Raw genomic sequence first — 23,364 nt, 5'->3', positions numbered from 1 at the left:
AAACTGGATAAAAATATACACAACCAGTAATTATCCAGATTGATTAGATTCAAACTGTACTGCAAATTAAAGTAAATCCAACCATAGTGTTTGTCTCCTACAACAAAAGTACTGAAGGTAGTCTTCACTGGCCACTTAAGTCTCCATGCTTCCATTGATCTGTCTGTCTATCCCAGTAGGTTCTAGTTCAAAAATAACATGCCTTAAACTCCAAAATACAAAGCTCTTTGGGAAATCAACTTCCCAAGCCCATTTATAGATGCCCATTTTAAAACATTGCTAGTAGCTATAGGTATGGTCCAGTGTAAGTCAGATACACAAGTTATCAAAAACATGAATCTCACTTGTAAAATACAAATTTGATCTTTTAAGCACAAATTTGTATGAACTTACCTAGTTGCATTGAGGCTTCACAGTGTTGATTGTGATTCTGCCATTCTTTGTAGAATTGTGATCAGTTGATTGACTTGCACAAAAGTAATGGCCCAAATCCCCGAAAATTAAATCTCAACAGGTTTGTGGGAAAACAATGAGTGGAACCCAAACAGATTTAAATATTTATCATTTATTATGTTTCTAGTAATGCTTCCCCAGTGCCGAGAGAAAAATGTCTTCCAATTGTGAAATCTTTCTGGTCATGATCCTTCCATGAAATTTATAAAAAGTTTGACTTACACAGGGCCCTAGCTATAAAAGTACCAATTTAAAAGCTACAACTATCCACAAGAAAAAGTTATTGCTTTAACAATTCTTTAAATTAAAATACAGCTTAATTTGGTTAACATTGTAACACAGATCTTTGTTTTTAATTGTCTTTATTTAAAAAAAACACTCAAATATTCATAACCTCATGCCATGCTTCATGATTCCATACAGAATCAACACATTTCAAGTGGAGCTGATCACAGGGGAGGAAAAACACAAAACAAGCAACAGTTAAACTTTCTAAAAGAACTAAACAGACAGAGCTAGTCAGATAACAGACTTTCTTAATATTTAATAGATGGTGCTGCATTAGTTAAAACGAAAATACAGGCAGCATGGTCTGAAATAAGCTATTGGAGCCTCAATCTTATCACCTGATGCAATTAAAGTTTCAAATGGAGAAATGAGCAATACACAGTAGCCAACAAGTTACTCTGATACTACCCAGATGTTCTTCAGTTTGAAAGTAAGTAGAGAACATTAGAGAAGCTAACTGAAGTACAGAAGTTTAACTGGTTCTAGAAGTGTCAGTTTGAAAGTGTTCACAAGTGCACAACAGTTCTTAGTATTTGTTGTTAATGCAGTCCAGAAGCCTATATACAGGAATGAATTATGTCACAATACATAGTTAGTCACTGTATTGTACATAAAACAGAAAAAATTATACATACTAGGTCAATAGGAGGCCAACAGTTATGAAGGGGCCTTCTATTTCAAGAAACTTCATGATTGCACCGCTATTCACAGGCTATCTATTTGCGACTGCTTTTTATTCGTTCCAGTCTTTTCTTCAGATCATCAAGATTAGTTGCTGAGGTCGTGTTACTGTTGGTCTGCATTGGTGGATGGTGAGATTCCTGTTCTTGGTTGTATTCTCGTGAATCTCGAAGATGGGTGAGTTTATTGTGTAGCAGCTCAGAGGATGATGCAACTGTCGGTACTGTTGGTTTGGATAGAAGTGAGGTTGCAGGCTGTCTTTCTTCATGCTGCACCAAGATAGATGAGAAAAGGATGGTCGTCAGCGCCATACTCAGATTTAATTGGAATACACACAGGAAAATAGAAACATTAAACTACCAAGTTACATTTTTGATGAGGAAGTGTAACTAATTATATTTTTACTATAAACCCCAAAGCAAAACGGAGTAAAACTTACGCGCACATTAGCCAGTTTAAAATTTGGATTTACGAAACTCTCTCTCTGGAAAGAACAGAGGGAGGAAGATGAGGAGCATAAATGTGAGCTTGAATTCACCTGATTCTTCTCCCCCCGCCCAACCACCAAAAATCAGGCTGCGCTACAAGTCACTACCAGAACGCATGCTACTTCTCCCCCAAACACATCACATAGCAATATTTTTTTTTGGGGGGGGGGGGGGGGCGCGCAAGAGTAAATCAGTCTACCGTTCTCAGTCACCAACTGGTCTCCGATTGGCTTATTACCACAAATTAAGAACTTTTATCCCGGTTACCGGACATTTATTAATTAGTAAATAAGCTAACTTATTAGAGTTCGAAGGTGCAAATAGTGTAAATGCACCAAGTTCGAAATACTGCGTTTATTATACATTGGGAAGATCGAAACCCCCACCATAAACCCAATAAATCCCCCCTCCCCGGCCACTGTCTCAGGCTGTTCATTGGTTTTTATAATACCCTCAAATGGATGCATTGGGAGACATCGTCATTCAAGTAAAACCAGAAAACAAAATCAAAAGGAGAGAGCAAAGAGATCTGAAGTGGATCTCAGGGTTGTAGGATATGTCCACTCTGCCTATGACAGTGGGAATCTGCAAAGTATTGCTCACAATTCTGAAGCAGTTGCTTATAGAACTGGAAAACTTAATTGCCATCAACACAGCTGTGCCCATATTAGCTGCCGCCTCCTGTTTGAGTTAGCCATTTCTGGTGTCTCATTCAGCGATTATAACAGCAGCATTAACTGGGCAACAGTTAAATATTTAATGCAGCTGAGCTGGGTCTGTAGAAGCCAGAGAAATTTCAATACATCAGACTCCCCTAAAGAACTGACAAGGATTTACTTGGATTATCCCATGTTGGGCATGGCTGGATTGGAGCAGAATGCAGGGACCAAGGCATGTCCTGCTGGGTGGGTGGCAATTCTTTCTGGACCACCTGGGGTAGTATCCTCTGTCAAACACTGCAAAGACCTAAAAGAGGTGCATCTGAGGTGGTTTTTACTTTTTCCCCCTTCCTTAATATCATTCACTATTTTACATGTGTCTTTCACCCCCCTCCACCCTTTCAGTTGCTCAGCTTCTTTCCTCATTTCTCTCATCTTATTCTCGCCATTTAACATTCCTCTATGTCCATCATGGCATTGAAAGAGATTATATCTACTTTTATTTGCACAAGAGAAACAAAACAGAGTTAGCCAATAACATTTTTTGGTGGAATAAAATGACCTGGTACAGGAGCAATGGGCTGCACTTAAATAGGGCACGCACTAGGCAGTTCATGAGAAACATGCTCTTGGGTACTAATTAAACTACACAAGGACAGGGGATTCAGATGGCATAACAGACAGAATGATGGAAGTGATCAAGAACAAATCAAAAATACATAATCACAAGGATGTTTGCTAGTACAGACTCAAATGGACCAAATGCCTATTTATGTTGTAAAATTCTACAATCCTTAGACAGCAAGAGCTGATAAGCCAAAAAAAACTCAGAACAGTAGTAAATGACTTATGTTTATACCACAGCATGTGACGCTCAACTGAATACTGGTACTATTACAATGACAGTACAGGATGGATAATAATTGAAGCATAATATACAATCTATAAGATCTTCACAAGATCTGCAAAAGTTGGGAGTTTTATCAAGCACTGGAATTAGATTCGTTACATGCTCCACACAGTGCTAATCTAAATTGGTAAAATATTAGGTCCCAGAACAACTGTTCATAGATCATTCTACAACACACACATAGTAAAACACCTGAAGAAGCTAGTCAAAAAGATGCATATTACCTTAGAATTATTTTCTAAGCCACAACGTTGCCGCAGAATTTTTAACCTTTCCAAGTAAACGGCTGGACCGACTTCTTCTCCATTAGTACTACCTGCAGAAGGGATGGAAGTGGAGCTTGCCACATATGATAACTCATCTGGAGGTGATGAAAACCCTGCTAAATACATAAATCAAGTACCCATTAAGTTAACAAGGATCAAAACAAAATGAGATAATCTACCGTGTCCGTTCTCAAGGTATGGGTTGGAAATCCAACACGCCCCCTTCCCCCCCACCCCTCCTCGAGCACTACTGCATTTGGCAGGCAAGACAACAGTGCTACTGCTCTGCTCCTTAATGCCTCTTCCTAATTAGTAAGCTCATCACCAATCCATTTTCTGATGGGTTTCAATCGCGCCAGTGTGAATAAGCCAAAAGCTTGGAAAGGCAGAAGTACGAGTCGGGAAGTGTAGCAGTAACTTCAGACAGCAGCTGAAACCAGGCAAACAAACATCAAGGAGAGTGCATCTCTGAACTAGGGATAAAAACAGATCTCAATTGGGAGAAGGGAATGAAGACCCCCGAATGTGAGGAGGGGAGGGGGGGGAGCAGGAAGAGTGAGCAGAGATCGAGGGAGAGGCAGAGATTGAGAGAGGGGAGCAGATATCAAGATATTAAATGGAAGCATGTACACTTCTCTGATGAAAGTATTACCTCTAAATATGTAACGAGAAAGGATTAATTAGCAATCTTGTTGTATGAGGCCCCTTGTCGGAGCGATCATAATATGATCGAATTCTTCATTAAGATGGAGAATGAAGTAGTTGACTCAGAAACTAGGGTCCTCAATTTAAATAAAGGAAACAACGATGGTCTGAGGAGCGAGTTGGGTAGGATTGATTGGGGAATGGCACTCAAAAGGGTTGACGGTGGATAGGCAATGGCAAACATTCAAAGACCGAATGGATGAACTACAGAAGTTGTTCATCCCAGTTTGGCATAAAAATAAAACAAAAAAGGTGACTCAACCGTGGCTAACAAGGGAAATTAGGGATAGCATAAGATCCAAGGAGAGGACATACAAATTGGCCAGAAAAAGCAATAATCCTGAGGATTGGGAGCAGTTTAGGATTCAACAAAGGAGGACAAAGGGATTAATTAAGAAAGGGAAAATAGAATATGAGAGTAAGCTTGCAGGGAACATTAAAAACTGACTGTAAAAGCTTTTATAGATATGTAAAGAGAAAAAGACTGGTGAAGTCAAGCGTAGGTCCCTTGCAGTCAGAATCGGGGGAATTTATAATGGGGAGCAAAGAAATGGCAGACCAACTAAATACATATTTTGGTTCTGTCTTCACAAAGGAGGACACAAATAACCTCCCAGAAATACCGTGGAACATAGGGTCTGATGAAAGGGTGGAACTGAAAGAAATCAGTATTTGTAGGGAAATGGTGTTAGGAAAATTGATGGGACTGAAGGCTGATAAATCCCCAGGGCCTGATAATCTACATCCCAGGGTACTTAAGGAAGTGGCCCTAGAAATAGTAGATGCATTGCTGGTCATCTTCCAGAACTCGATAGACTCTGGAACAGTACCCATGGATTGGAGGCTAGCTAATGTTACCCCACTATTCAAAAAAGGTGGCAGAGAAAAAGCGGGGAATTATAGACCGGTAAGCCTGACATCGGTAGTGGGGAAAATGCTAGAGTCCATTATAAAAGATGTAATAGCAGAGCACTTGGAAAGCAGTGACAGGATCGGACAAAGTCAACATGGATTTACAAAAAGTAAATCATGCTTGACTAATCTACTGGAATTTTTTGAGGATGTAACTGGTAAAATAGATAAGGAAGAACCATTGGATGTGGTGTATTTGGACTTTCAGAAGGCTTTCGTTAAGGTCCCACATAAGAGGTTAGCGTGCAAAATTAAGGCACATGGGATTGGGGGCAAGGTATTGACTTGGATAGAGAACTGGTTGGCGGACAGAAAGCAAAGAGTTGGAATAAACGGGTCGTTTTCCGAGTGGCAGGCAGTGACTAGTGAGGTACCACAAGGATCGGTCTTAGGACCCCAGCTGTTCACAATATATATTAATGATCTGGATGAGGGAATTGGATGTAATATCTCCAAATTTGCAGACGAAACAAAGCTGGGTGGGAGGGTATGCTGTGAGGAGGATGTCATGAAGCTCCAGTACGATTTGGACAGGTTGGGTGATTGGGCAGAAACATGGCAAATGCACTATAATGTGGATAAATGTGAGGTTATCCACTTTGGTGGCAATGACAGGAAGGCAGATTATTATTTGAATGGCAATAGATTGGGAGAAGGGGAAGTGCAAAGAGACCTGGGTGTTCTTGTGCACCAGTCGCTGAAGGTAAGCATGCAGGTGCAGCAGGCGGTTAAGAAGGCAAATGGTATGTTGGCCTTCGTAGCAAGAGGGTTCAAGTACAAGAACAAGGATGTCTTGCCGCAGTTGTACAGGGCCTTGGTGAGACTGCACCTTGAGTATTGTGTGCAGTTTTGGTCACCTTACCTGAGGAAGGACGTTCTTGCCATGGAGGGAGTGCAGTGAAGATTCACCAGGCTGATACCTGGGATGGCAGGAATGACGTACGAGGAGAGATTGTGTCAGTTGGGCTTATACTCACTGGAGTTTAGAAGATTGAGAGGGGATCTCATCGAAACCTATAAAATTCTGTCAGGTCTGGACAGACTAGATGCAGAAAGGATGTTTCTGATGGCCTGGGAGTCCAGAACCAGGGGTCATAGTCTAGGGATAAGGGGTAAGCCATTTAAGACTGAAATGAGGAGGAATTTCTTCACCCAGAGAGTGGTGAACCTGTGGAATTCTCTGCCACAGAGGGCGGTGGAGGCCAGTTCATTAAATATATTCAAGAAAGAGTTGGATATATTTCTTGAGGCTAAAGGGATCAAGGGATATGGGGAGAAGGCAGGGACAGGGTACTGAATTTGGATGATCAGCCATGATCTCATTGAATGGTGGAGCAGGCTCGAAGGGCCGAATGGCCTACTCCTGCTCCTATCTTCTATGTTTCTATGTTTCTTCTCTTGTCCTGTTCACATCTCACCAGCCATGCACTAACTACAGGAGAGGGCTACTGACCTGTTCCCTGGCCTCTGCCAATGATGCTCAAATTAGCCAGCTGATGCATTAAAACAACCCACTGATTGCTTCCCGAGGATTTTCCCCTTATCGGGGGTGAGACCTCTAATTAGCTGGTTGAAGGGTTACATGTAGTGACCAATTACTATCAACAGGGCTCGCTCTTTTTTTTTTAAATGCACAGCTCGAGTGGCATGAAACTAAATCAGATTCATTTACCATTGCCCACATGATCTTCTGCTTTTCTGGAACCCTCCTCCTCTTCCACCCAAACAGCAGTCAGTACAGAATTGCAGTGATCAATTGCATTTAAATGTTAAACCGAGTATTATATATGCATAAAATTGACTTATCCACAAGGCAACAGAAACAGACTTAGCTGGATGGGTGGATATATAGTATACATGACAGAGCTTGCCATTCAAAAATCCTAAGAGATGACGCCAAGAAGTAATCCTTGAAGTTAAAAAAGTTAATGTTTGTAGTAATTAGTGCATGCATTCACCATTTGATCATCAGCTTTTAAAATTCCCAATTCAATGTTCAAGACTTAGAAGTTGTGATTATAGTGAAAGGTCCCAAAATTTGAATTTGGAGCATGGAACATTTGTGTTATACTACAATTGTACAGTAATAAGCTTAAAAGATCTTTCTTTTCTCTAATAAATGAGGGACTTTATTGAGTAACATCTGCCTTAATCAACCCTTCCTCCACAAAAATTCACAAAGGTGGCAGCCAGATAGAGATTTTAAAGTTTAGTTACTAACCAGCCAAAAAGTAGGCTAGAATATGAAATCTGAATCCTGACTTGAAAAACTACAGGACCATAACCTGTTTCACAGATGCACATTTTTAAAAAATTAAGTGAAGGAATGTCAAAGTTTGAGCCAAGTTAATTAACATTAAGGTGACAAATTGATTGCTCAGACTACTTAATAATTTCTTCCTTTGTTTAATAAGTGAACACAAATTTTTACTGCATTCAATCATTAGTCCTACCAGAACTGGACGACGAAGATATCCTTCCTTTCCCTTCTCTCTCATTTTCCACAAGCCGCAGACCTCTTTCAATGTAATTCTGAAAGAACTGAGAAGATTTCCTCAAGAATGGCTCGATGTCCGCATCTGAATACTTCTTTCTGTACTCATAAAGCTCCGCTAACCCCTGTGCAGAGAGAGGAACAATGTTAGCTCTGCAGTAGAGATAGGATTAAAGGTAGTTGCTCAGACTGGCAAAGGTGGGAAGTGATGTTCCACAAAGATCAGTGATGGGACCACTGTTGTGTACTTATTTACATAAACTGGACTCTGCAATCGGAAGTAGAATTTCAAAATTTGCAGATGACCTCAAATTGGGGGGTATAGTTAATAGAGAACCTGTGACAAAGTACAGGAAGACATTAATAAACTTGCAGAATAGGGGTGTAATTGCCAAATGAGCTTCAATATAGACAAGTGTGAGGTGGTACATTTTGGTAGGAAGAATAAAGAGGCCACCTACACCATGGAAATTAAGTGTCTAAATGGGGTAGAGGAGCAGGGGGATCTGGGGGTACAGATACACAAATCACTGAAAGTAGCAACACAGGTTAATAAGGCCATAAAAAAAGCAAACAAAGCATAGTGGTTCATTTCTAAATGAACAAATTGAAAACAAAGAAGTTTTGTTAAACTTGTATAGAACCTGCGTTAGACCACACTTGAGTACTGTGAATAATTCTGGTCTCAATTATAAAAAAGGACAACACTGGTGAAGGTGCAAAAAGATTTCCTATGATGATACCAGAACTGAAAGGTTATACCTATCCGGAAAGATTGAACAGGGTGGGACTCTTTCTTTTCTCTCGAAAAAAAGATGAGGGGTGACCTGATAGAGATCATTAAGATTATGAACGGGTTTGATAGGGTAGATGTAGAGAAGATGTTGCCACTTGTAGGGAGACCAGAACTAGACACCAAAAATATGATAGCCATTAATAAATCCAATAGGAAATTCAGGAAAACATTTTTATCCAGAGTGGTTAGAATGTGGAACTCGTTCCCACAAGGAGTAGCTGAGGCGACTAGCACAGATGCATTTAACGGGAAGCTAGCTAAACACAAGAGGGCGAAAGGAATAGAAGAATTAGTCGATGGGGTTAGATAAAGCAGCATGGGGGGGGGGGGGGGGGAGGCCTGTGTGGACTGTTGGGCCGAATGGCCTGTTTCTGTACTGTAAATATTATCGAATACTATGTAGATTTGGTCAGATAATTTTTTTACAAGCGTTATTAAAAGCTGGTTCATAATAAAGTCCTACTTCTAGTTAAAGTTGCCTTCACTTACCAGGTTTGATATTTCAAGGCAACAAACCACATTAGAAATATTTTGTAGCAGGCATCTGCACCCATTAAAAAAGTTATACTCTCAAAAGCCATACATTCATAAGCTTTTCTACACAAGGAGCCAGAATTTCCATTTCCTCAAGATAATAGGCACTTATTCATTTTCCAAATTTTTGCAGCCAGCTCACATTCAGTGTAAATGGCACATTAAACTCTTAGTGCATGCAAAGTGCATTTTGAGAGCTTGTAACGCAGCGAGTTAGAAGACAGTAATATGTAGTTTCCTTGAAATGAATCAGGGATGTTGTGACTTAAGTAAAGGACCTGAAAAGCTTGTACCTTCATTATTATTTCAGCATTATCACCACATACCACAAACCTCTCTTGCAATTACCCAGTTCTACAATGGTCATTAAACACACTTCAGACAACATAGCAGAACTATAGACCATAAATATGTGGTGTAGGTTTTTTGGTACCATCCCAATGGGGACATTAAATTTTTCTTCATAGTATTCGGAGGGTGCAGGCAGGTCACCAAGACATCTGCTAATGCTATCCAACAATGCCTGGTCATTTCTGAAGGCTTCAAAACATGAACCAAAAAAAATTAAACTGCTGTCAGGCTCCATTAACATCTGCCTGGTTGACTGCAAGACACAAATGAACATTAAAAAAGTTGACATTCTGCCAGATTTGACTTGGGTGCATACATGGCCAAAAGACATTACACCTGAGCAGACATCCCATTGCATGGGTTAAGCAGCCACCCACATCATGCATGACACCAAGTGTTTCACCTAAGATTGTGATTGCCAGGGGAATAAAGTTCAACAGGGCAGCATATGCTAAAGTAGGTAAAGTTCACCTTAAAATGGGATTAAAGACCCATCAATGATGAGATGCAAAACCCAAAGGCTGGCTCTCCCTAAGCAAAATAAGTTGCATTTCAGTCCCAAAGGGCAGCATCTAGGATAGATTTTCCTCAGAGGCTCCAATTGGAGCATATTAGAGGCTGGGGAAAGGATAGGTGCCTGGTAGTGCCAGAGCAGGACAACCCTGCATTTGATCTTCAGATTCCTGCCCCCCCACAAACCTTACAACCTGTGGAGGACTCAGTATAAGCTGCAAAACCATTTTTTTTTAATGTGCCCCTCTATTAGGGCACCTAAGAATCATACAGGAGGAAAATGAAACAGGGGGCTAGAAACTCTCCAGCCTGCCTCAATTCCATTGTAATGCTGGCCCAACAACATACTTTGGGAAGCCCCAGGAAATACCATCTCTCTGCCCTTCTTTCCTTCTGGCTCAGTCTTGGAACTAAGTACTGCCCAGGCACAACAAAGGACAATTCATCCTTCAATCTCTTCTTCGATTTTCAAGTTCTGACTAATCAGTGCTCATCTTGGACAAAGTTGGCAAGGACCAAAAGATGGCAGTCAGAAGCACAGATTTGTCCTGAAACATTTCAGCAGTGTCAAAGACTTCTTTCACGACTCAAGCCCGTGGCATGTGAAGACTAACTACAGCATTAAGAAATAAATCTATGGATTTTTTTTGAACATTCAAAAAAATTCAAACTTGCCTCCCTTGTGTTTTCTTTGGATCCAATTTTCTTGAATATTTCTGCCAAGGTTTCACTTATCTTTGCTTTTGATTCTTTATCTTCCTACAAGAAATATATGAAGTTACAACACTGACCATAGAACATTACTTTTTAAAAATCTAAATTCTAAGTACGTGTGTTGCACTTGGAATTTAGGATTCAGTAGTTGTGGAATTTACCATATAAAATTAATTCTGCAGAAATGGATACCCTCTCAATTCCAAGGGTCATTTTGTTCTGCATTCTACAGATCAGTTGCTTGATATTTGCTTATCAATTAGATTTTATAAACTGAAGTTCTATTAGTATAGTTATTGGTTAAAATTTGAGCATTATTCACTGCTCAACAGTTCCTTTCATCAATGAATTAGAAAATAAAAAAGGACCGTGTTATAGATGTATGCAACTGAAGTTCTGAACTGTTGGGGAATGTTGTATTACCTATAGGTAGATACATCTTCCTTATTCTGAAAGTTCAACCTTTACAAATTTCTTGATAGTAAAATCTTCCCAGGTTATGGGTGAACAGCAAATTGTTTCCAGTGTTATGCTGCTATTTTGGTCAGTTAATATTTCCTCACTTTGCAAAAAGCTCATTCTGAAAATGTAAACTACATCAAAGAATATGTTCTACAAGGGCATTGTGCACATATGGTTTGCTTCCTCCTGCACCCACCCCCCCACCCCGATTATATACGCTCCTGAAGTTCCGTGGGATGTCAAGCACACTGGAAACTCATCCAAGTGGCCAATTTTCATGTGATGCTTAGCAGTAGGGATGGGCAGGAAATCAACTATTTAGAGTTGGGAGAAGAGAAAGAAAGAGCATTAGAGCCAAAGCTGATGTTCTCCACAAAGGCATGGTGCCAGACGAGGTTGGAACCCTGAACGATTTTCCCTAACATGGGCGCAGAGGTTAACCACAGCACAATGGTTGAAATCAACTAACCCAGCACAGATAAATGATCAAAACTAACATTTTCCTGATCTCCACATTTTTCTTAATTCTTTGGGAAACCACTGAAAACCAGGGCTCCCCCAAAGATTGAGACACACACACCTACACAGGAAATTATTCAAGTATCTTAACAATTGGCTGATACAGGCACCCATACCGACACCTTTTATTTGGAACAAGCGAGAGGAGTCAAAGGAGAAGTTACTCAATGTAACAAGTTTAGCCAGGCTCCCCTTCCCATGGCACCTTCCCATGCAAGCGCAGGAGATGCAACACCTGCCCTTTCATCTCCTAACTTCCCACCGTCCAGGGCCCCAAACACTCTTTCCAGGTGAAACAGCGATTTACTTATACTTCTTTCAATTTAGTATACTGTATTCGCTGCTCACGATGCAGTCTCCTCTACATTGGGGAGAGCAAGTGCAGATTGGGTGATCGCTTTGAACACCACCATTCAGTCCACAAGCGTGACCCTGAGCTTCCGGTCGCTTGCCATTTTAAATCTCCGCTCCACTCCCAGTCCGACCTTTCCATCCTTGGCCTCCTACACTGTTCAAATGAAGCTTGAGGAACAGCACCTCATCTTTTGATTAGGCACTTTACAGCCTTCCAGACTCATTGAGTTCAACAATTTCAGATTTTGTTAGTCAAGGATATTAAGGGATATGGAACCAAGGCAGGTAAATGGAGTTGAAGTACAGATCAGCCATGATCTAATTGAATGGCAGAACTGGCTTGAGGGGCTGAATGGCCTACTCCTGTTCCTACATTCAAAGATTTGCTTATGCAAAACCACACACTAACTTCTGAACACAACCATTATAAACCTAGTTTTAGTCAACACTACTGTGGTCACCGCTCTTTGAACTTTCCCTTTATTCCTCCCAAGCTCCAATACACGGTCTTGAATTCAGTGTCTCAATTCCACTTTTAACAATCTTTCCCAGGTCCTCAAAAGTTGAAGACCTTAGGGAACAAAGTCAAAATTCCAGATCTGGAAACGCTGCCCCATTTGACACTTGTACGCTTTCAAGAGAACCACAAGATACATACACCCCCTTCCCCCCACCCCCTCATGAAATGTTGCCAAAACTTTCAGAGCATTGCATCCAAACAAAATCCAAAAATATATTACAAAACTAATCTTTATCATCTGTCCATAATTAATTTGTGCAAATCTTCAATAGTTAAGACCATGGTCAGAAGAGGGGGGGGGGGGGGGGGAAGGAGAGAGAGAGAGAGAGAGAGGGAGAGGGAAAGAAGAGAAGGCAATTTTAAGAACAAGGCCTTGCATAATAGAATGAGGTAATATCACCCGGCCAAAATGGCAAAGGAAAGCTATGAATTTCTTAGACAATTCCATGACTTTCCTTCTACCCCTCGCCCACCCCCAAGATAACAGCAACTCCAATATGTGCTCAGCAGGTGAATGAAGGAGGAAGAATTAAAATATTCTACAATACAGCTATAGTATTCTTCTTACACATTCAAAGAGCAGAATTAAATTCAATTGCCTTAAAAACTAAGATTCACAATAATCAAGTTTTAATTGCTCAAATTTTACCTATTCCCAGTTTGATACATACTATTGTAGAACCACCCTTTTCTGTTTCCGAATCAATCTTTCCACCTGACAAAGGCATTGACTGTTTAGTGGCACGTCGCAGGTAAGCCTCAAGCTCAGATTCATTCTTGTTCTCAATCAGCGTCAGATGATCCATAATCTGGAATAAAGAATATTTGAGACATGTTAAACATTGTGCATAATTTTAACTTGCCAGTTCCCAATTCTACCCACACTAATACAAGTGTTGCATAATCTTTTCAAATTGTAATACTAAATATGAAGTGTCCAAATCCTTCCTTTATCTTGTTCATTCTAATAAATATTGCCCGCACAATGAGAATGCATCAACAGTGCCGATTTTTGAATTCTCAGCACCTGTCCAGAGGGACTGTTAGCACCATAATCCTTTCCTTCAGTAGGATTGAAAAGAAATTAACAAAAGAAGTCTGATTTTAGTGCCAGAACCATTACATCACAAAAAGGTTAACCAGTTTAAGAAAGGAAATTCTTCACTTTTAGGCATAGTCTTGCTCTGAATGAAGGTTATATTGGAGATAAATGATACACACTGGAATGTTTCCTTTTAAGAAACTTTTCAGCTGCAAGTAATGCATTCATTCCTTACACAAAGTGGTGCTATGCCCTGGAGTTCAGATCAAATGGCAACTATAAAAGTGTGTAGGGTTCTCAAAATTCCCACATTCCCCAAAAGTTATGGATAAAGGGACCCTGTATGGACAAGTTATTAAAAAGGGTACCCAAAATGGCTTCTGAAACCTCGTGACCAAAACCAACAGGATTTTAAAAGCAAGGCCCTGCAAAAGGCAGGCCCTGAAACGAAACCTAACATGCATGGATCTGTGAAAGACTTTGTAAAGCCAGACAGCTAGGTAAACACAGAATATGCATTCTTCATCTTGGAACAGATCAAGTCAGAATGGGCCTAATCTTGAGGCCATTAAGTTTCTGCATACATAAATCGGTAACAGATCAACATGGCCACCGAGCCAGGAAAACCCGATTAAGTTTCATAAATAACAGCCAGGATATCGAAGCCATTAAACAAGGAGACAACCGCCCCAGAAGTCGTTAAAGTAAATGACTGTAATCATTTTAGACGAGCCCGCCAAAAGTTAGACAAAGAACTGACCTGATTTGGCGCACAGATAAGGGGTGAAGAACCGGGTATAATTGTAGGCCCACCACGCTCTCTCTCTCGCCTCTTACTCGCTCCCGACACCGAGGACGCCCATTACAACACCGGGGGCCAAACATGGGGAGGAGAACGAAACCGAATAGGGTACGCACAGGACATACGGGGCCACGAACGGGCAGACAAGACGAGAAAAACGGTAAAACCGATAAAGGCAGAGAAGGGCAGCGGAAAGACGCGGTGGGGGACAAACGGCCTAGTTATAAGCTGGCGTTTGATGAATAAGCTGGCATTCGAAGCATGGGTAGTAAAATCATATTGACAATATAGACTGCCAACCGAGCCCCCAACCGTAATAAAATCGTTGGCGACCAAACCGCCAGAAGACGATGACCCATCGCGACAAAGTACCCAACGAAGACGTTAACGGAGGAAAAGGAGGGAGCTTTGCACAAACTCCATCGCCGCGCCCTGTGACCACGTGACGACAACGGACCCCAAAGGACAACAAGAGTGAACCCCAAAACCACGACCAGTTAAATCAACAGGTTTCGAATTGGCGAGCATGAATTCCTGGCCCTTCGTAGCTTAATCTAGTTAGGTATTGGGGGTGGGATAAGGGTAAGGGGATTTTAATGTGTTCCCCGTTCCCTCGATGTGCCGTGTGTTCCCCGTTCCCAAATAAGTGTATTGTTTTTATATGCCTGTAATTCTCAAGATTGTGTTTTATTGTGCCTTTTAATAAAAATTGCGGTTTTCTTGCACCAAAACCACTTGTCTACTCTATTTTCTGTATCGTCGCCTGTACACAAGTCCAGTGTCTGGAACCCAGAGGTGTGGGAGCGATTCGAACCGCTCAGAGACAGTCAGGGCCAGAGATGACTGGGCACACGCCACCCCCTACAAGTGCACAACAAATTATGGCACAGGAAATCTCATTCCTCCACAGTCCACGTACAAGTCACACTACCCAACACATCTTGGAGCAAGATTATGCAGAATTTTCCTTGACCTCGCCAAAGTCAAACTCTACAAAATACCATTATATCCCAGCCCAGCTGTCGTCCTTGACATGGCAGCTCCATGCCAGCAGATCAAAAAAACACATTTTCAACATGTCAGACTTAAAGAAAATTTGGCTCTGGCCAGTTTGCATGATGATATGTGCCTAAGTTCACAGTCCCTGAAGAATGGATGCTACATTTGAAGGCAAAGACACAAGAACAGCAGAGTTTGCAATCACACTATGTTCCACATGCCTGCCTCCATCTCAACACACTGCAGCCTGTTAGTTGATCAGCAATCCAAGCTAAGTGTGCATCACAAATCCCACAAAGTTGTTTAGGGGTTTTGTTGCAACTTAATTGTCAGTTCTAGGAACTAGGAATGAGCCAGAATCCAGTACCCTGCATTGAAAAAGCAATATGAAGCATCCTGTAGTGGCGCTTCTTAGTTTCCAAACATGCAGCCACCAGGCTTTGAGGCTTTTAACAACGAGTAGACGCGTGTCGAAATAAAACGTTCCCAAACGTAGCTTTGTCTTTTAAACTGTTTACTATAACACCTTACAAACAGAATTACAAAGCAAAACACGTATAAACGAACACGGTCAAAAACTGTATTGCTCCAGCTCTCAAAAGCCTTTTACCTTCTCTCCAGCCTCGTGGCTTAGACTGTAAAATGGCTGGATACCATGTGACAATCTTAAGGACTGTACCATTGTAGCAAGAATAAAGGGGGTATCTCGGACTATACTACTGGAGCAAGAAAATAGGGGGTTTCTCAATATAATGTCAGTCAGGTAAATTAACTATTATACTATTTAACCAATATTTTAAAGTATTTTCTTTCTTAAACTTTCATGACTCTTACACATCCAATCGCAGTGAAATTATGCCTTCCTGAAATGTAGCTCCTATTTCAGTTTACACTGGTGTTATTCCCTATAAACTCAGATGCCCCACACACACCAATAGTCTTACATTTTGACTGAGATTGTCAGTTTAGTGCCAAATTATGGACAGCTTGTGCTAAAGACCTACATCTACTATGTTAAGATATTTTAAATCCATTGCATATAGGACCCTTCCAGCTACTTGATTTTCATACCATCAGTCCAAGCAGCATCAAAATATGACTTCCAGAAGTGAAATGACAATATACAAATCCAGTACACCACCCAGTACCTCAAGATCCATCAGCAAGATATCTAACCTTTTGGATTTTCCACTCCTGGGGAGCAGGGACTTTTACATTCATCACGACAGATGAACGCATCACTGACAGGTGAAGTAAAAAAAAGGGGCTTACTCACAGCAAAAGATCATTTGCTACACCTAAATAACTGAAATAGGTCTGCCAGATATAAGCAGTAAATAACTGGAGTTGTGGCATTCTCCACTCGTTAAAAAATCACAGCAGCCATTACCAAAATTACAAATTACATCCTATGTGACTGACAGTAGTAAATTATCCCTCTTCATCCTTCTCTACCTGTCTGCAGTCTTTGACACGGTTGACCACACCATCCTCCAACACCTCTCCTCCGTCATCCAACTGGGAGGGACTGCCTTTGCCTGCTTCCATTCTTATCTACCCAGTCATAACCAGAAAAAAAATCACCGAAAATGACTTTTCTTCCCTCTCTGACCTCTGGAGTCCCCCAAGGAGCAACCCTTGGCCCTTTCCTATTTCTCATCTACATGCTGCAGTTTTTTTAAATAAATATTGGTTCATGAGATGTGGGCGTATTGTCCATCCTTAATTGCCATCGAGAAGGTGGTGGTGAAGGCCTGCCGCCTTAAACCACTGTAGTCTGTGTGGTGAAGGTACACCCACAGTGCTGTTAGGGAGTGAGTGCCAGGATTTTGACCCAGCTAGGAACAGCAATATATTTCCAAGTCAGGATGGTGTGTAACTTGGAGGGGAACTTGCAGGTGAAGGTGTTCCCATGCGCCTGCTGCCCTTGTGCTTCTAGGTGGTAGAGGTCGTGGGTTTGGGAGGTGCTGCTGAAGAAGCCTTGGCGAGTTGCTGCAGTGCATCTTGTAGATGGTACGCACTGCAGCCACGGTACGCCAGTGGTGGAGGGAGTGAATGTATAAAGTGGTGGATGGGTTGCCAATCAAGCGGGCTGCTTTGTCCTGGATGGTCAAGCTTCTGGAGTGTTGTTGGAGCTGCACTCATCCAGGCAAGTGAAGAGTATTCCATTACACTCCTTACTTGTGCCTTGTAGATGGTGGAAAGGCTTTGGGAGTAAGGAGGTGAGACACTCGCTACAGAATACCCAGCCTCTGACCTGCTCTTGTCACCACAGTATTGATGTGGCTGGTCCAGTTAAGTTTCTGGTCAATGATTACCCCCCAGGGTATTGATGGTGAGGGAATTCAGCGATGGTAATGCTGTTGAATGTCAAGAGGCAGTGGTTAGACTCTTGCTTCTTGGAGATAGTCACTGCGGCGACATCATCCAAAAACACGCTCCACATGTACGCTGACAACACCCAGCTCTACTCCACCACCACCTCTCTCGACCCCTCCACTGCTTCCGATTTATCACTACTCATCAGACGAGCAAAAATTTCCTCCAGCTAAATATTGGGAAGACGGAAGCCATCGTCTTCAGTCCCTATCCACAATCTGAGACTGAACCAGACCAGTTGCAACCTTGGTGTCGTATATGACCCCGAGATGACCTTCCGACCATATGTCCACTCCATCGCCAAGACCACCTACTTCCACCTCCAACATCACCTGCCTCAGCTCATTTGCTGTTGAAACCCTCATTCATGCCTTTGTTACCTCCAGACTTGATTATTCCAACGCTCTCCTGGCCCGCCTCCCATCTTCCACCCTCCATACACTTGAGCTCATCCCAAACTCTGCTGCCCGTATCCTAACTCGCACCCATTCACCCATCGCCCCTGTGCTCGCTAACCTACATTGGTTCCTGGTCTAGCAACACCTTATTTAAAAAATTCTCATCATTATTTTAAAATCCCTCCATGGACTTGGCCCTCTCTATCTCTGCGCTCTTCAATTCTGGCCACTTGCGCATCCCTAATTTTAATCGCCCCACCACTGGCAGCCGTGCCTTCAGCTGCCTGGGCCCCAACATCTGGAATTCCCTCCCTAAACCCCCTCCCTCTTCCTTTAAGATGTTCCTTATAACCTACCTCTGTCAGCTGTGGCTCAGTTGGTAGCACACTCGCCTCCGAGTCAGAAGGTTGTGGGTTCAAGTCCCACTCCAGGGACTTGAGCACAACAATCTAGGCTGACACTCCAGTGCAGTGCTGAGGGAGTGCTGCACTGTCGAAGGTGCCATCTTTTGGATGAGACGTTAAACCGAGGACCCGTCTGCTCTCGCAGGTGGACGTAAAAGATCCCATGGCACTATTTCGAAGAGCAGGGAAGTTATCCCCGGTGTCCTGGCCAATACTTATCCCTCAACCACCAAACATAGATTATCTGGTCATTATCACACTGCTGTTTGTGGGAGCTTGCTGTGCGCAAATTGGCTGTTACGTTTCCCGCATTACAACAGTGACTCCACTTCAGAAGTACTTCATTGGCTGTAAAGTACTTTGAGACATCCGGTCGTCATGAAAGGCACTATATAAATGCAAGTCTTTCTTTGACCAACTTTTTAATCCTATGTCCTAATATTTCTTTATATTGCTAGCTGTCAAATTTTGTTTCACAATGCTCCAGTGAAACCCCTTGGGGCGTTTTACTACATTAAAAGGCGCTATATCAATACAAGTTGTTGTTTTAAAAAGCCCAGTTGTGGATATAATTATATTTCTGCTTAGAGACAGAAAATAAATTAGGTCTACACTCAGATACTCAACTCTGCACTGTCCCACATTTCTGGAAAACACATTACCCTGATTTAGGTAACTGACCGCCATAGAATTTTGTGCACGTCTAAATCTGGTTATTCTGTGCTTCGCGTTAATATTTAATTGTCTAGTCACAACAAACTACTCGGAATAACAAGAGCACGCTCTCGTTAGCTAACAAATTGAAGACTAAAGCAGCTCAATTTCAGCTTTTAAAATTGTTGAAACCCATTTCTCGATGCACAAACTATACTTTAAAAAAGTCTCATTCCATGGGCAAGGGGAGACTTCAACTGTGAAAATAGCATATCCATTACAAGTGAGGGAGTGTTTTTTCCTCTTTCTCCAGGTGGTGGTGTCTAATGCTGCTGTACGGTTAGTCTTCAAGCTACCTTAATGACTATTTATAGGAAAAAAAACTCAACGAACCGGTCTACACTGAACCACATAACATATCTGTCCATTCTAAAAACTGAAAATGATATACAAGCAGGAAAGTTCACATCATCTCCAACTGAAATCAAATAGGATTCCCTTGTCTGATTTTCTCACCATCTTACCCATGGTAAGTCATACAACTAAAGAGACTCTAGCTTGCATGTCAGGAAACCTCTAGGCAATACATGACCTCTATATTGTGAGAGATCAGCAACTGCATCACTTCATTAAACAGTAAATAGTGAATCAGTCAGCAAACCTTCGATCCCAATAACTTGCAAAGCGTATGTAGCAACGTCTTCTGTGTTCTCATGGGAAGATCACTCTTCATCTGTTTTAATCTCTCCTTTGGGAAAACTCGCATGAAGTTGTGAATGTCCAAAAGTATTCGGTCAACATTGATAATGTTCACATTATTCGGGAGAAGGCGTATCATGCGCCACAAACACTGTAAAAATGTAACGGGCAGAACTCAACCAATTTGAAAGTATAGAATTTTAAAAGCAAAAACAGTTCAAATTTATGTTTGAAAGATGTTACCCAATAGAACATATTACCTTCAGAACTAGCTCTGAAAACTTTGGAGAGTTATTTGTTGTAGCCAGAAGACTATCCTGTAGAAGCACAATCAAGGAACTGCAAAGGAAAGTTTTCTTTTAAAAGTCTGCATGATCATGCACAAAACTCCAGTAAATTCAAAAATTTATTTAATGCACATAGCAAAAATGTGATCTTATTTTTTTTTAAAAACACAAATGTGATCTTATTTTAAAAAAACCACAAAGTATCTGAATGGACAGCCATGCTTCAATGGTTTACCCTTCTTTCTCCTGCCTCCAACAAATGTTACATTAATTATTAGGGTGCTCTATCATTTAGTTGCCCCCATCATAGAAGTCATCAATGTTTCCAAAATGAGTGGATTGTTTCTTCCCTTTCAAACCTTGGCACAAGTAAATGACCGTCCAGTTTTTCCACGTGCAAGTTAGACTTCCTTGATTATTCATTTCTATTTACCCAATAAAGTAGAACAGCATAGCAATCGTCATCATTGCTCCTCAAACAATATGCCAGATATGGATGATAAAGGGTAGGGAGCTTTGCAGAGAGATTTCAATTCCAAAATAAGAATGAGTGCGGTTTAAACAGAGTGCTGAGAGTTGGAAATTGGTTCTTACTTTACACCAAGGAAAGAGTCAGAGAGCGGGAGCAGTCAAACAACCACAACTGCGAAACCGCTAAAGTGACGACATAACCAGGGAAGGAGCGGAATGGCAAGTAGGACCTGGTGAGTATTTCTACAGTCCAGTCAAAGCAAGGTCTCTAGTTTAGAGTAAGTAGTGTTTAAAGGGAAGCAATGTCCCTAGTGTATTTAATATTCATTAATTTACTTCCTTTAAATTAAGGGTAGGACATGGCAGGGCAGTTCGGCTGCGGGGAGTGCTCCTCCTGTGCTATGTGGGAAGTCAGGGACACTTTAGGTGTCCAGGGCGAACACATGTGCAGGAAGTGTCTCCAGCTGCAACTACTCGAAATCCGTGTTTCGGAGCTGGAGCTGCGGCTGGAGTCATTGTGGAGCATCCACAAAGCTGAGATCTTCATGCATCGCGCATTTAACGAGGTGGTCACACCGCAGGTAAAGAGTGCACAGGCAGACAGGAAACAGGTGACTGCCAGACAGAGTAAAAGAACTAGGAAGGTAGTGCAGGAGTCCCCTGGGTCCATCTCCCTCTCGGACAGATTTTCCGTTTTGGATGCTGATGGGGGAAGATAGTTTCTCAGGAGAATGCAGCAAGAGCCAAGTTCGTGGCACTACGATTGGCTCAGCTGCACAGGAGGGGAGGAAAGAGAGTGGGAGAGCAATAGTGATAGAGGATTCTATCGTAAGGGGAACAGATAGACGTTTCTGTGGCCGCAGACATGACTCCAGGATAGTATGTTGCCTCCCTGGTGCCAGGGTCAAGGATGTCACTGAACGGCTGCAGGGCATTCTGAAGGGGGAGGGTGAACAGTCAGAGGTCGTGGTTCATCTTGGTACCAACGACATGGGTAGAAAGAGGGATGAGGTCCTGCAACAAGAATTTAGGGAGCTAGGTAGCAGATTAAAAAGCAGGACCTCAAAGGTTGTAATCTCTGGATTACTCCCGGTGCCACATGGTAGTGAGTATAGGACTAGGAGGATAGAGCAGATGAATGCGTGGCTAAAGAGTTGGTGCAGGAGGGAGGGCTTTAGTTTCCTGGATCACTGGGTCAGCTTCTGGGGAAGGTGGGACCTGTACAAGTCGGATGGGTTGCACCTGAACCGGAATGGGACCAACATCCTTGCGGGGAGGTTTGCTAGTACTGTTGGGGGGGAGTTAAACTAACCTGGCAGGGGGATGGGATAGAGAGTGGAGCTATAGTAGGGGGTGATGCACAGCCAAAGAGAGAGGAAAAAACAAGTCAGCCTGGAAGGCGGAGCAAATATGTAACGGCACAAGGGAGTATGGCAAGGCTGGATGGCATTTATTTTAATGCAAGGAGTCTTGCGAGTAAGGCAGGTGAATTGAAGGTGTTGGTGAACACATGGGAGTATGATATTGTTGCTATCACAGAGATATGGTTGAGGGAGGGGCAGGACTGGCAGCTCAATATTCCAGGGTATAGAATCTTCAGGCGAGACAGAGGGGGGTGTTGCAATATTAATCAAGGAGTCAATTACTGCTGTAAGGAGGGATGATATCTTAGCAGGTTCCTCTAATGAGGCCATATGGATAGAACTTAAAAACAAAAAGGGGGCAAGCACTTTGCTGGGAGTGTACTATTGGCCCCCAAACAGTCAGGGGGAGATAGAGGAACAGATATGCAGGCAAATCTCAGAGAAGTGTAGAAATAATAGGGTAATAATAGTAGAGGATTTCAACTTCCCCAATATTAACTGGGATAGTCAGAGTGTGAAAGGCTTAGAAGGTGCGGAATTCTTAAAGTGCATCCAGGAGAGCTTTTTGAGCCAACATGTAGAAAGTCCTACAAGAGAGGGGGCGGTACTGGACCTAATTCTAGGGAATGTAGCCGGGCAAGTGGTAGAAGTGTCAGTAGGAGAGCATTTTAGTGATGGTGACCATAATTCGGAGAGATTTAAGGTAGTCATGGAAAAGGACAAAGATGGACCGGAAGTAAAGGTTTTAAATTGGGGGAAGGCTGATTTTAATATAAGGCAGGATCTGGCCAAAGTGGACTGGGATCAGCTACTTGTAGGAAAATCCACATCAGAGCAGTGGGAGTGTTTCAGAAAGGAAAGAGAGTACAACACCAACATGCTCCTGTAAAGGTCAAGGGTGGGACCAACAAACCCAGGGAACCCTGGATGTCCAGGGATATACAAGAATGGATTAGGAAAAAAAGGGAGGCTTTTGGCAGATACAAAGGACTAAAAACAGTGGAAGCCCTAGGAGTATAGAAAGTGCAGAGGGGTACTTAAAGAAATTAGGAGAGCGAAGAGGGGGCATGAAAAAACACTGGCGGGCAAAATAAAGGAAAATCCCACGGTATTTTCTAAGTATATTAAGGGCAAGAGGATAACCAGGGAAAGAGTAGGGCCCATTAGGGACCAACGTGGCAATCTGTGTGTCAAGCTGGAAGATGTAGGTGAGGTTTTAAATGAATATTTTGCATCTGTGTTCACT

General features: G+C 42.1%; 1 protein-coding gene across 6 annotated transcripts in view; it reads right to left on the bottom strand.

Annotated features, from left to right (window-relative positions):
* Positions 1-549: 549 nt before the first annotated feature.
* ckap5 (cytoskeleton associated protein 5) overlaps positions 550-23,364 on the bottom strand; it is a 147,198-nt gene continuing 124,383 nt past the window's right edge. For 2 of the 6 annotated variants that reach the window (XM_086008097.1, XM_086008100.1), the window contains 8 exons: positions 20,257-20,335; positions 19,959-20,147; positions 13,291-13,428; positions 10,726-10,809; positions 9,620-9,790; positions 7,816-7,981; positions 3,704-3,861; positions 550-1,691 (listed from right to left, as the gene is read on the bottom strand). In XM_086008097.1, coding sequence (XP_085864223.1) covers positions 1,458-1,691; positions 3,704-3,861; positions 7,816-7,981; positions 9,620-9,790; positions 10,726-10,809; positions 13,291-13,428; positions 19,959-20,147; positions 20,257-20,335 — 1,219 coding nt within the window. In that variant the 3' untranslated portion in view covers positions 550-1,457. The remainder of the gene's footprint in view (positions 1,692-3,703; positions 3,862-7,815; positions 7,982-9,619; positions 9,791-10,725; positions 10,810-13,290; positions 13,429-19,958; positions 20,148-20,256; positions 20,336-23,364) is intronic. The other 4 variants (XM_086008101.1, XM_086008102.1, XM_086008098.1 and 1 more) reach the window with 3 other exon arrangements.

This window comes from Somniosus microcephalus, chromosome 15, assembly GCF_052327205.1.
Source record: "Somniosus microcephalus isolate GS21.2 chromosome 15, FLI_Smic_1.0, whole genome shotgun sequence".
NCBI lineage: Eukaryota > Metazoa > Chordata > Chondrichthyes > Squaliformes > Somniosidae > Somniosus > Somniosus microcephalus.
This window is presented reverse-complemented; position numbering and strand designations above follow the sequence as displayed.